This window comes from Oryx dammah, unplaced genomic scaffold (genome assembly GCF_014754425.2).
Source record: "Oryx dammah isolate SB20612 unplaced genomic scaffold, SCBI_Odam_1.1 HiC_scaffold_13, whole genome shotgun sequence".
Taxonomy (NCBI): Eukaryota; Metazoa; Chordata; class Mammalia; order Artiodactyla; family Bovidae; genus Oryx; species Oryx dammah.
The window spans coordinates 1,628,040-1,641,694 of NW_024070197.1; the positions used below are offsets into that span (position 1 = coordinate 1,628,040).

The following is a 13,655-nucleotide window of genomic DNA, read 5'->3' on the forward strand; positions in this document are numbered from 1 at the left end:
ATCTTTTCCTTTGAATTCGAGTCTTCCATTTTAACTGGCCACATAAAACCGCATGGTATGGCTTTGCCCGAGTACAGTCTGGGGCTCCCACAGAGGCCCTTTGCTCACAGACGGGGACGCTCGCTGAGCACGCCCGCGCCCGCGCCCGCGCCGCTCTGCTCCCGCGGCCCCGGGGGGCACCGGCCGACAGTTTCTCGCCTGCTGCCCCAGGGGTTTAACCGCGCGTGTCCACCCGGAACAAGCGGACAAGTGGGGCTACTCACCGGTGGGCGCTGCCCGCCTCGGCCTGGCCGCCGGCAGGACCGTCGGCCGAGTGCTCGGGGGTCGTCCGCCCCGCGAGCCGCGCTGCCCGCCGCGCGCAGGTCCTCGGGCGGCGGGGCGCCCTGCGCGGCGGCGGCGCGGCTGGACGGCGGGGGGACCGGCCCGGCGGCCGCCGCGCCGCGCGAGTCCGCGCTCCCGGCTTTCGGTCTTTGGCAGTCGGGTCATGAGCTGTGTCCCGCAGGTCCGCCAGCCATTTGTGCTTTGCTGTGGATTGCCAGTGTCCTCCCTTTTTGCCCATTTTCCAGGCGCGATTTGGTCTGTACGGTATCGGTTTCCAAGAGTTCTTCGTTTATTAGGGAAGTTAGCCCCGGGTCTTTCGTGTGTCCCGGGCAGGAAAGCCTCGTCTCCCACTTTCCCGTTTGTCTAACTTCCACAGACATATTTTTGCCCACCAGCTTTTCACTTTCTTAGACTAATGTACGGGGTGGGTTGTTTGTTTGTTTGGTCTCTTCAGACGATTTGCATTTGGGAGTCGTTGGTAAGGCTTTCTCCGTGTGACCCCCCCCTTCTTTGTTTGGGGGTCGAACACACACACACACACACACCCCTTTCCAGACCCTTCCTCAGGGCCCCTCGCGTTTGCTCGGTTGACGTCAACCTCCTGCCTTCGCGCCAAACAGTCGCCCCGGCAACCGCGGCCCGATGGGCAGGGCTGAGGGTGTGGCGAGGGGCCCCGGGCGCAGAGCACAGCCGTTGATTGGCCGGTGCCCGGCCCCGCCTCTGCGGAGAAGCAGACAAGGAGCCGCGGGGCCGGGGCTCGGTGCAGACGCCGTGAGCCGCGGGAGAAAGAGGTTGGAGCGGAGGATCGGACATGTCCACCCTTGGCTGGTGGCGCCGCCGAGCGCCAGGGGCCGTGTGGGGGCACTAGAGCTTGCCCAGGCTGCTCAGTGGTCGAGCTGTCAGCCCGGGGCAGGGCGGTGCCTTGAGGTCCGGTGAGGTGAGTCCGGCTGCCCCGGCCCGCACCACCGCATCTGGATGGTGCGCTGGGATGGATGCCGCAGAGCCGGGACCCCGGTCAGTGGGCGAGAGCTGCCGCGCTTGCCGCAGCCGCACCATGTTCCGCGGCCAGCTGGAGTCGGCTCGGGGCTGCCGTGGCACCTGTCCTGGGCGTAGCGGGTGCAGGGACGGCTGATCATCCTGGGCAGGGGGTGGGACGGCCACGGGCTCCGGGCTCCGCGGTCCGCTGGGGTGGGTGCCGGAGCAGTGGCGGCGGTCCCTGATGAGCGTAGGAAGTCACGGGGTGCCCCCCCGTCTTCCTCAGCTCGGTCTGGGGGCTGCGAGGGTCACCCCCATCCCCCGGGGTCCGAGACTAGCCAGGTCCCCTCCGGCCACCCCTGCATCCTTGCCGGTGTCTGGGGCGGGGCTTGCTTGCCGCAGTGGCGGCGGGAGGAGCTGTAGGCGGGGCCGAGGGCGGCAGTGCCTGCGGGGGGTGTTCTCAGGGCGGAGACGCGCTGCGGCCCACCCCCCGGCACTGTCTTTGAAGCGGCGGCGGCGATGGGCTGCGAGGACGCTGTTCTGGTTGGCTGGGGAGGGGCCGAGGGCTGTCGTGACAGCGGCTCTCAGAAGAGCCCGTCCAGTCAAACCCGCCGCCGCGGCGCCATCTTAGATGGGGGCGCAGAGGCTTGGCCGGCGCGGTCTGGCTGGCCGGCCGCGGGGCCGGGGCCGCGGGTCTGTGCGGTGATTGCCGGCTGCGGGGCTCCTCTGTCTCGCCCCCGCTTTGCTGGTCTCGGGTCGGCCGTGGACACTTGCCGCGGACGCTTGCCGCAGGGCTTGCCGCGATGCGTCACCCCTGACAGGCGTGCGGTCTGGTGACGGGAGGGGGGCTTCTTTTTATCAGCAGGCGCCACACTGTTGTCACTAAGGAGCTGTTGGTCCTGAGGGACAGGGTCACGGGCTGTCACTGTGCCCGCTGCCTCTCCTTGGCTGCTCTGGGGTTGCAGAGCATGACTCCTTTCTGGACTGCTTTCACCCTGGGATGTTTCTGGCTCCAAGTTTTGGTTGGCGCCGTGGGGACTGGACAGCGGGTGCAGCCTGGCCGCGTTTCGCAGGTGCCCTGGTGGCTGGGCCGAGGGCGTGGGACCGCGGGCCGCCTGTGGGGACTGAGCGCTGCAGAGCGCTATGAAGCCCTGCCCGCTGTGACACTGTGTGTGTTGGCCAGCAGGTGGCGCCGAGGCTCATTGCGCAGGGCCCATTGTGAATGACGGCAGAGTTGCAGGGAGCCCTGCCCTCCCCACTGCAGTTTGTTGACAGACAGGCTGAGGCTTACTGTGCAGGCGCTGCCTTAAATAACAGCGAGGCGGGTCTCGGGGCGGGCCGAGGGAGAGGCTGTAGCAGCCCGCCCACTCGAGCGCTGTGTGTTGACTGACAGGTGGCGCCAGTCTTACTGCGCAGGCGCCATCTTGAATGACAGTGGGATTGGCGGCTGGGGGCGGGCTGAGGGAGGGGCTGCAGAGCCCTGCCCTCTCCCGCGCTGTTTGTTGACTGACAGGTGGCGGTGAGGCTTACTGCGCAGGCGCCATCTTGAATGGCAGCGGAGCTGGTCTCAGGGGGCGGGTGGGAGGCGGGGCTGCATAGCTCTGCCCTCTCAGCACTGTTGACTGACAGGTGGCGCCGAGACTTATTGCGCAGGCGCCATCTTGAATAGCAGCGGGCTGGGCGCAGGGGCGGGCCGAGGGCGGGGCTGCAGAGCCCTGCCCACTCCAGCGCTGTTTGTTGACTGACAGGTGGCGGCCGAGGCTTCCTGCGCAGGCGCCATCTTGAATGACGGTGGTGCTGCAGGGGCAGCCCGGGGGAGGGGCTGCGGACCCCTACCCGCCTGGCGCGCGGGCGGACGACAGGGGGCGCCGAGGCTTACTGCGCAGGCGCCATCTTGAGTGACCTTGGGGCCGGCTTCAGGGGGCGGGCCGGGGGAGGGGCTGCAGAGCTCTCTGCTCACCTAGAGCTCCCGCCGACCGGCAGGTGGCGGTGAGGCTTACTGCGCAGGCGCCATCTTGAATGGCAGGGGCTGGGCTTTGCTTGCTGCGCATGCACCGTCGTGAGTGCCAGCGGGGCTGGAGTAGCGGGCCGCCGCCTCTGGTGTCCCGGGAGACCGAGCCCGCCCCGCGCTCGCCGCTGTGCAGGCACCAGGTGGCTCGCTGCTTGCCTCTGCACCACGTCTCAGTGGCCGCGCGATGGCGCCATGTTCCCTGGAGGGGGTGGGGGCTGTGGGACAGGGTTCAAATGTGCACATCCAGGGGTCACGTGGGAAACAGAATCGTAACAGATTTGGGGGAGGGTGGGTTCCTAAGTGAGAGGGTGGAGGAGGCTGTGCATATGAGATTTGGGGGTGGGAGGCTCTGAGGGTGGTAGGAGGTGACTTGAAGGAAACAAGCTCGTGGATGGCCTGGAGCGTGGGCAGTGGCAGGAGGCTATGAGGGGGGCGTGGCGTGGGGCCTGGTGGGACGGAGGCGGGGCTGAGGGGCGGGGCGGGGCTGAGGGTGGGGCGGGGCTGAGGGGCGGGGCTGAGGGGCGGGGCGGGGCGGCCCCAGCAGGGAGGGGTGGTGCGAGGGGGCGTTGCCAAGCGTGTGGTGGGCGGAACCTGATTATAAATATAACGCTGACAGCTGCTAGCGTTAGTAAAAGCCAGAGGCACAGTCCTGATTGAACACGTGCTCCGAGTCATGGTGGGACTTGAAACGTGTGGTGTCGTCCACAGGGAGTTTGCTGATAATCTCAAACGTTGTGTAAGGTGAAGTAATGATGCCGTTACCGCACAGTAATGCTGATGGCTATTATTAAGGTCCTAATTAAGCTAGTCTCAGCAGCAGGTGTGCAGGTGTGCAGCACAGCAAAACTTCTGTTGTGTCACTGGTTATCACATGGCAAAACTAGAATTTCAGCTCATCTTTCTAAGTGGTGTCTATATCATTGTTCCATAAGGTTTCCATAGAAAACATCTGTAGATGTACTGTTTTCCAAAATTACATTAGTTGATCTGTAATTGCCATGAACTCTGAGGCTGAGTTCTCTGCTTCATTTTTGTAAGATATGTAGAAAATTAATAATGTGAGAATTAACAGATGCTGAAAGTAAGGTACTAAGCACTATAGGAGGCACACAATTAGCAATAAATAGTACTATTTTTTTAGCCATTACTATTTTCTTTCTCCCTCCAGTTTCTATCTGCAACATGTATACCTTGACTTTAGAAGGGCGGCCAGTGCAACAGAGCTAATAAGTGGGAAATTGGGGTCTTGAATTTATCAGCCCCAAGTCCTGTGTTTTTACTGTTTTGCTCTGCTTATTAGAGAAGGTTCTGAGACACACACTTAGAGTTGGTTACACACCCACTGACATGACCTCACTGGGGGAAGGCTGTGATTACAGCCCACAGCACAGCGTACACCCCAGGGGGTGAGACTGATGAGCTGTCCACCCCATGGGAGGCAAAGATGAAACTGTGTGGGGTCATTTCCAGCCTGGGGATTCCAGTATTTGGAAAATAAATTTGAGGTCTCATGTTTTCTTTTCCTTCCCCAGCTCTGCTTTTCTCTTCTCCGAGGTGATCGGCAGGAGGAAGAGGGACTAGGTCCAAACGCCAGGTGTCTGTCCAGGTGAGCTGAAGTCTCTTCTCACAGCGCCACACCATCCTTGGGGTGAGCACGTGCTCCCTAAACCCGACACTTCCCTGCTGCACACGTGTTCCGTCTGACCATGAGCACCGTTCGTGCTCACTGAGAATGTGCAGACTCTTCCGGTGGACCATGTGTTCGCCAGATTCTCCTGGTCTCACACCATCCTTTGTGGTGTCCAGACTCTTTTCCCAACATTGAGCTACTCCTTCAGGCCTCCCCTTTCTTTCCTATTGGGTGATTAAGGAAGCAGGAGAAATTCATTGAGTCTTCTATCAGTCATGACCCTGAGTGGGAAAGGAAGTGATTCCTTGGAGCTCATAGTCTTTTGGGTAATGAAAGCCATTGAAAAAAGTAAGGCTGTGTGCAGAGACAGGCATGAGAATGGAGCACATACGAGAAGAGAGCGTGCCGCCTGCTGCCCCTGAAACGAAGACAGTAACTTCTCAATTCCAGCCCCTCTGATAAGGTAGGGAGCAGGAGAGAGGGAGGGAGCCACAGGAGGAGGGGCTACTGATGGGCACTGGCCAACAGAAAGGAGAGGAAAGCCCCACGGCTGCTGAGCTTACTTCAAATTTAGATTCAAATTTTTTTCTGATTGTGAACTTCAAATAACATTATAAATTAGAATGTATAATAAAGTGTCTTTTATTAATCGTTTCCTTTTTTGGTTTACCTCTCTTTACTAACGGTCCTTATACAAGTTTTGTTTACGTATTGTTTGGCCCACTGTGTGGCATGCTGGATCTGTTCCCCAACCAGGGGTCAAACCTGTGCCCCCTTCACTGGAAGCCCAGAGTCTTAACGACGGGACCCCCAGGGAAGGCCCCAGTTTGTATGGAAATTTGCTTCTACCTTGGTTTGTACGCACTTACACACGTTTAAGTACCTATGTAGCTTTTTTGATTTTAGTAAGACTATGCCCAATTCATTAAGGCTTCAAACTCAGGCCATCAGAGTGAAGCATAAGTGGGATGTCAGGCGACATTTGGTTGGGGGGGTGTGATGTGAAAGCTGGGACCTTGTATCCGTCACGTTTATGTGGGTGTGTTTCTGTGTGTAGCCATGACTTTGTGCAGCTCTTTAGCAATGGCCATAAGAATTTCAGTATAAACACGCCTCCATCTGTAGCTTTGCTTTCTAAACCTGCATTTCATTCCATGTGGGGACACCCTCATCGTTTTCTGTGTGCAAATAAATGACTATGTTCGCAGTAAGAATGCCACATATGCTATATACCGTTTCATACCCTAGAATTTTCATTTAATGCTTTAAACAGTTTTTACGTTAGTCATTTCCATCAAGTGCGAATTGAATGTATCCATGGAAAGGAAGACTGTGTGGCATTTAGACACAATGACATCAGTCTATATGTACTGATTGGAAAGATGTCTATCAAAAATTACTGTGTCTAAAAATACACACACACAGAGAGCCCCTAGTGTGACCTCATTTTGTTAGAAACGATGTAATACGTATAGAGATTATAAAAGATTTAGTGTAGGAACAAATGGGGTCGAGGAGTGTGGCTTGCAGTCTCAGGGGGTGTGGCTTGCAGTCTCAGGGGGTGTGGCTTGCAGTCTCAGGGGGTGTGGCTTGCAGTCTCAGGGCGGGGTGGCTTGCAGTTTCAAGGGGTGTGGCTCAGCAGTCCTAGTAGTATGTGTCTGCTTCAGAAGGGAGTTTGGTCTGCAGTTCTGGAGCTCTCTGTCTTAGATTTCTTAAATCATTCAGGTTTCATAGCAGAAACTCAAAAGCTTTCTACCTCCTGTCTCTGGTTGGTTTATAAGATGTGGGAGTGGGCCTTTTCTCTTAGATTTCTTAAATCATTCAGGTTTCATAGCAGAAACTCAAAAGCTTTCTACCTCCTGTCTCTGGTTGGTTTATAAGATGTGGGAGTGGGCCTTTTCTTGAAGACGATACCTAAGGCCTTGCCCACAGCGCGGTCTCAGTCCACACCACAGCCACATGGAGAATGAATTCTCTGACACCCTTGACACTTCTTCTGTGTTGATTTGTGCATGTATTTCTTTCTTTAAAATGTCTGCAGGTCCCTGGCATTTTGGCTGTTCCTGCGGATAGCTACTTGTTCAGAAGTTCCGGAAGGGACCCTGTTCCCACCAGGTGATTTACACACCCAGGGGTGTCCCATGGCCTCTTGAGAGGCGGGGCCGTGGCCGTCTAGCGGAGAGATCAGGGCTCGCTGCCCTGTCCCCCGCGGGCTCTGAGGGCCCTGCTCTGGTCAGGCAGTCCCTCTTAGCCAGGCTCGGGGTCAGCTCATGGTGGCTCTCCAGAGCTGAGGGGCTTGCCCAGCAGGCTGTCACCTGGTGCCCTGTCTGCTGTGGAGGAAAGGAGGGCAGGGCAGGCAGAGTGGGAGTGGCGGAGGCAAGGGTCTGCCCGGCTGGCGGGCAGGATGCTGGAGAGAGAGTGGGGGTGTGTGCACGGGGCAGAACGGAGCGCACTGCAAAGAGGCGATCAGGCCCCGGGCAGGAAGGCTGCTGTGAGACGAAATAATTGAAACCCCTTTTGTTTTCTCTTTAGACATTAAAAACAATTTTTTTTTAACTTACTGGTTTTCCTTTTAAAACAAAAAAGAATTTTTGCTGCATGTGGTTTTGTCCTTCTCTGGAAGTAAAGTCAGAAGTGCAAACCTGTCAGGTAAGTTACTGCACCCTGACCTGGACCTCTTTGCTGTGCCGCCTGCTTTCTGCTCCAGCGTGGCTGAACACTGAGGACAGAGCAGGGCCAGAGGGGTTGTGGGCCGCTGAGTGGCTCAGGTGGAGGGGGGTGAGGAGCCTTAGCCGATGCCCCCAGCGCGAGAGGTGGATGGGGAGTCAGCTTTTACACGCAGCCTGAGAAACTCTCTTAGCAGGGTGAGGGCAGACCCTAGAATAGAGACGCAGCGACGGGAGGGTGAAGGGAGTAGCGTGCTGGTTTCTGTGGAGACCCGTGGATCCCGGGCGAGGCTGGCCAGAGCAGGAGGAGGCGCAGGGCACACAGAGGCCTGCTGGTCGCTTGGGCATGTCATCACCACTGATGTGAGCACTAGATGTGGGGTTCCCGTGGACTCAGCGGGCTCCGTCCCACCTTCTGCCGGCTCGCTGAGCTGGGTGCCAGCATCTGAGCTCCACGGAACACCGTCAGGGCTGATGTTGACCCCTGACCTTCCCAGTGAGGGAAGCATCTGTCTCTGATCCCTTCACAGTGGGGCCCAGGCCAGTTAGCTCAGATATTTAAGACTAAATTCTAGAGGTGCCTGGAGCACCAGTAGACTGACCTCGGTTCAGGCACCAGAGGCAGGGGTGCAAGCAGGAGCCCAGGGCTGCCCTCAGGGTGCACGCCGTGGAGAAGGCATGCCTGCTGCCTGCAGACGCAGACGTGGGGCAGCCGCCCAGCTGGTGCGGTGGGGGCATGGCCAGTGTGCAGAGGAGCTGAGCTGCTGCCTGCAGACGCAGACGCGGGGCAGCCACCCGGCTGGTGCGGTGGGGGGCGTGGCCAGTGTGCAGAGGAGCTGAGCTGCTGGTTTCAGGGCCCGTTAGCTCGGTCGGCACCTGTTGCACATGCGGAGCACAGGCGCAGAGAAGTTGCCCAGAGCACCTGATGCCCAGGACCCGCGCCGTCACGGGTGTGTGCGGCTCTCCTGTGCTGTACGCTGAGGCCGTGAAGGCCCGGCCGCGGAAGGCGCGCGGGCCCGTGGCCCCGGGTCTGCCGAGAAGGGGCGGACTGCAGGCCGCGGGCTCCCAGGCCCAGGGTCGCAGTCAGGAGCAGAGCGCAGTCCTTCTGTGGCAGACGCGCTGCTTGCGGCTCCTCGCGTGTGTCTGTGTGTCGGGGGTGTGGTGCGGCGCCCCCTCTGGGCCTCTCCTCCCGCCGGGCGGTCCTCAACCCCTGGGACATGTGTGTCTCCTTACGATCCGCAGGTCCCTGAGCACTGACTGCCCCCGCTGCCGCATCTGCCCTGTTGGCGCATGTTGGGTTCCTCCAGTGAAACTTTTCCTTAGAGACATGCTGCCTCCCAAGTCCTTGTCCGCCACCAAACCCAAGAAGTCTTGGGCCCCAAACCTGTATGAGCTAGACAGTGACTTGTCTGAGCCGGACGCCGTCCCAGGAGAAGGCGCCACTGACTCTGAGTTCTTTCATCAGAGGTTTCGGAACTTCCTCTACGTGGAATTCATTGGGCCTCGGAAGACCCTTCTCAAACTCCGAAACCTCTGCCTCGATTGGTTGCAGCCGGAGACTCGCACCAAGGAGGAGATCATCGAGGTCTTGGTCCTGGAGCAGTTCCTGACCATCCTTCCGGAGAAGATCAAGCCTTGGGTGTACGCCCAAAAGCCGGAGACCTGCGAGAAGCTCGTTGCTCTGCTAGAGGATTACGAGGAGATGTACGAGCCGGAAGGTGAGCCGAGGGGAAGGCGGCGGGACCGTCCTGGGGGCCCGGGGCGGGCGGTGGTGGGGGGCGGTGTAGGGGCAACCCCGGCCTTTCTGCCCGCAAGGAGCCGGAGCCCTCCCCGCCCCAGCTCTGACGGCCTAACCGGGGCAGGGGCGGTGGAGAGGGGCGTGGTAGGCGCCCTCCGGGGCTAAGCTAACGGAGAAGCGTGGCTGAGCTCCTGAGCCGTGTCTGGTGTCCCCTCAGACGACAGCAGCAGCGACACCCACAGCGAAGGCGGCATGAGCCGGAGGGCCGCGGAGTCCCCACCGCCGCGCCCTGCCCTCGCCTGCTGCAGTGAGTAGCCACCCGCCGCCGCTGGGTCTGCGTGCAACCCTTCTCTGGAGCCCTGCTGCTGCTGCTCGGGGATCTGGGGCGGGGGATTCCGGGATGGCGGAATGAGACGTTTTCATCAAAGCAGACACATCCGTGGAGTGAAATACAACTTTTTATTATTCAGTGATGAGGAAAAACATTAAAAAATTTGAAGCTATTTGGAATTTGCCACAGGTTGTTTCAGGCTGTGCCCAGCGCCTCGGGGGGGGGGGGTGGGGGGCGGGTAAAGTTCATCACCACTTTGCCTGCACAGCTGTTCATTTGTTCAAGGTTCTCCAGAGAACTTTCTGGAGCAGCAGTGCTCCAGGGACGGTGCTTTGTCTATCTGTAGTCAAGTGGGGAGCACATTAAGACGGGCTAGGGTTGGCCAGGCTGTGGAGGGTTGGCAGATGGCCTTCCTGAAGGCGGAGACCTCAGGAGCCGGGACACCGGGAGAGCCTGAAGCGGGAACGGGCCCCTCGAGGGTGGCGGCTTGACCAAGGCCAGGCCAGCGTGCGCGAGGCCCCGGAAGCAGTTCCAGGCCCCAGTGTCCGGGGCCTCTGCCGCTCGGTGTGGGACCCAGCTCCCAGGGGAGAGCAGGCATAGCGTTCAGGTGTGGAGGGGTGTGCAGCGCACACGGTCAGCTCCGCACGTCTGTGTCTGCAGGTGACCGGGACCGGGACCGGGACTGGGACCAGGACTGGGAGCGAGAGCGGGAGCGAGGCCGGGCGCGGGAGCGGGAGCGCCGCCGCGGCCGAAGCCGGGACATGGAGTCACGGGACCGCTGGCCATCCGTCCGGAGCCCCAGGAGCAGTACGTGTCCCCGCGACCCCCCCACTCACCTGCCTGCCAGCCGCGCCACATCCGTTCATGCCGCCTCTCCCTTCCCAGGGTTTCATCAGCGGGATCTTGCACTTCCTCTGGCGGAGAGAGCCAAGGAAAGAGAGCACAGACGCAGGGACTCCCTGCTGGATTTGGATGCCAGATCCGAGGTGCGCCCAGGTTTCCTCTCCTTCTGGGAGGGCCGTCTTCACTCTGTGTTGGAGGTGCCTTTCTTTCTCGGGAGGCTGAGTTGTCTGCCACCTGGAAGCCCACCAGGGTTGGGAAGAGAGCCCAGGGGTGGCCAGTGGCCGCAGTGACTGCTGCTTGCTTTCTGGCTCACCAGCGAGGTCAGCACTCGTGTCCCCTGGTGGTCACCTGCCCCGTGCACAGAGTGGAGGGAGAGGGCACTCAGGTCCTGGAGCCGAGAAGAGCTGAGTCTGCAGCCTGGCTCTGCCACCTGCCAGCCCGCTAGCTGCACCAAGCCTCAGCTTCCTCATCTGTGAAATGGGTGTGATAATAGCCTCACCAGGGCTGTTGTGAGGGATGCAGGAGTCACATGGATACGCAGTGCGCGATGTGCAGCCTGGCACGTGGTGGGCACGCTGTCGCTACCAGTCCCTGTGCACTAAGGACAGGGCCACGGGCAAGGAGGGGCTCCGGAAAGAGGGTTGCACGTGAGGTGGCAGCGTGGAGGAGGGCGCCTGCACAGCCATGTGAGAAGGCGGCGTCTGGGAGACAGCAGGCGCAGCTCAGGGCTGCCTGCTCGTCGGGTCAGCTCAGGTCAGAGCAGTGATCCCCCTCCTGGGAACAGTGTAGTCCAGAACATACTGCACGCTTCTGTCACTCAGATTCGGCCAACAGGAAGGTGTGAAAAGTGCCCCTTTCCTTTTGCCATTGCTTGTTGAGGTCTGTTAGCACCAAGGGTGGTGCCCTGTGGCACCCTCAGCCCCCCAAATTCTTGACCTCGTCTGCTCTCTGCCAGCCCCAAGCTAGGAGCTCTGGTTTCCTCCTGTCCCACCACAGACACACCTGTGCTCCCCACCCCCGTGGCTTCTCCTGCACTGTGATAACCTGGGGAGGCCTTAGGAGCGGGTGCTGTCAGCCCTCAGTGCCGCGCAGCGGAGCGGCCCACCGCGGAGGACGGGCTACCCCCAGAAAGGGAGCGTCTAGCTCTCGGCGGTCAGCACCGGCAGTCCAGCGGTGCCTCCTGCTTCTGCAGCTTCCCGTCCTGGACTCCACAGCCCTGGTCTGGCAAGGGTTTCATTTCTGAAGCTCTGCTTCATTTTGCCAGGGGTCTTGTTTCTAATTGCTGAACAGTGGCAGTTGTATAAAGGAGGTTTTCTTTCTCTTAAACCCCAACGCCTGTGCCTGTTTATTTTTCTCAGTAGGAGCTGCACCTAATTGTGTCCACATCGTTTGTTTTCTCTGCTACACTTCCACATGGCTGTCGTGTTGTACGCCACTTCCCAGAACGATAGCAAATTTAATATCAAAATATCTTTACATAATAGTTCAGTAGTGACAACAACTTACGTTTTATTTACATAATTTTTCTTTTTTTACTTTTTGGCCGGGCCACATGGCGTGTGGGGTCTCAGTTCCCTGACCAGGGACTGAACCCACGTGCCCTGCAGTGGAAGCCCGGGGTCTTGACTGCTGGCCCACCAGGGTAGTCCCACCCAGTCTTCCTCCACACTTAGCCCCACGTGCAGCAGGCCACGTGGCAGGACACACACAGTGTTAGCTCCTCCGTACTTCGCCCCAGGTCAGCGGCCCAGGTGACAGGACCCCCACAGCTTGGGGGGGGGGCAGGTGGACACCCTCCTCTCCATTTCACAGATGAGGACGCTAAGGTTTGGGAGGACTTCCGTTCCCAGCTTGCTCGGTCGTGAAGGTGCTTGAGCGCCTCTGACCCTGGAGTTCCTCTGGCTGCGCTGCTGGCGGCCCCTCGGGCTCCGTGCCCTTCCTGGGGCCTCAGCAGCGCTCGCAGCCCCGCCCACACCTGTGGGTCTCGCTCATGCCTCCCCAGCCCACCCTGAGCTGTCCCCTGCCACACCCGCTTAGCGCCGACTCTCTGCACCCCACTTTGTTGTTTACTGTTCTCTGATTGTTTCTCTCCAACCAAATGATAAGCTGCATGAGGGCAAGGAATATGTGCCCTCCGTCTTTGGGAGCTTCCTCAGAGTGTAGCGCCAAGGTAGGTACGACGTAGGTCCCTAGTAGAGCCTGACCAGATCACTCGGAGCCCCCGGCGCTGTGAGCACTTGCCGCACACTGTGTGCGTGCGCGTGTGTGTGGCTCCCGCGCCGCTGGCGCGGCCCTGGCCGCGGTCGCCTGGGCAGACCCCACTGAGGGCACACCTGCGCTTGCAGGAGGCGGTGTTGTACCAGGACATGGTGGCCCTCACCGAGGATCGCAAGCCCCAGAACCCGATTCAGGACAACATGGAGAACTACCGGAAGCTGCTCTCCCTGGGTGAGTGCTCGGGGTCAGAACGGCTCCTGGTGGAGTGGGAGCGGGAGGGGAGTGGTCCTGTGACCCGCTCTGGTGGGGCTGCGCCCACATGGCTCTCACCCCAGAGTGCCGCCCTGCGACTCCAGTCTGCTCTGAGGCAGGTCCGGGGTCCTGGGTGGCTTTCCCAGTGGACACGTGGTCAGGTCTGAGGTGGCAATGGCCCCGCGAGGGGCCGTGCGGGCAGTGACACGTGGGGAAACGGGCGGAGCCTGAGAGCCAGCAAGGATGCCCTGGGTTTAGGGGCGCTCAAGGCCTCTGCACAAGCTTGTCAGCAGAGTCCAGAGAATTAACCAAGACAGGCTGGACAAGGGGCCAAGGGATGGACAGTGAGGAGAGGAGAGTGAGACACAGGCCATCCAGGGCATGCTCAGCGCCCGAGAGAGAGCCCGTCATCCACAGTGACACGTCTCATGCTGTGTTCTTCCTGCGGACAGGGGTTCAGCTTGCCGAGGACGACGGCCACTCACACATGACCCAGGGCCACTCGGCAAGGTCAAAGAGAAGTGCTTACCCGAGCACCAGCAGAGGTGAGCGCGAGGCCCTGCTGCAGGAGCGGGCACTGGGCGCGTGCACAGACACGGCGGCGTACACACACTGCCATGCCGTGGGGGTGTGCACAGACACGGCGGCGTACACACACTGCCATGCCGTGG

General features: G+C 60.0%; 1 protein-coding gene and 1 long non-coding RNA gene across 2 annotated transcripts in view; both read left to right on the forward strand.

Annotated features, from left to right (window-relative positions):
- Positions 1-1,097: 1,097 nt before the first annotated feature.
- LOC120871852 lies at positions 1,098-7,112 on the forward strand. Its single transcript, XR_005723128.1, has 3 exons — positions 1,098-1,258; positions 4,840-4,913; positions 6,979-7,112. It is a non-coding gene; the product is annotated as an uncharacterized LOC120871852 (long non-coding RNA).
- A 1,648-nt stretch (positions 7,113-8,760) lies between these two features.
- PEG3 (paternally expressed 3) overlaps positions 8,761-13,655 on the forward strand; it is a 14,258-nt gene continuing 9,363 nt past the window's right edge. Inside the window, 6 exon segments of the mRNA XM_040251836.1 lie at positions 8,761-9,321; positions 9,559-9,648; positions 10,333-10,479; positions 10,558-10,658; positions 12,861-12,963; positions 13,437-13,529. Of these exon segments, the coding sequence (XP_040107770.1) occupies positions 8,931-9,321; positions 9,559-9,648; positions 10,333-10,479; positions 10,558-10,658; positions 12,861-12,963; positions 13,437-13,529 (925 nt within the window). The 5' untranslated portion in view covers positions 8,761-8,930.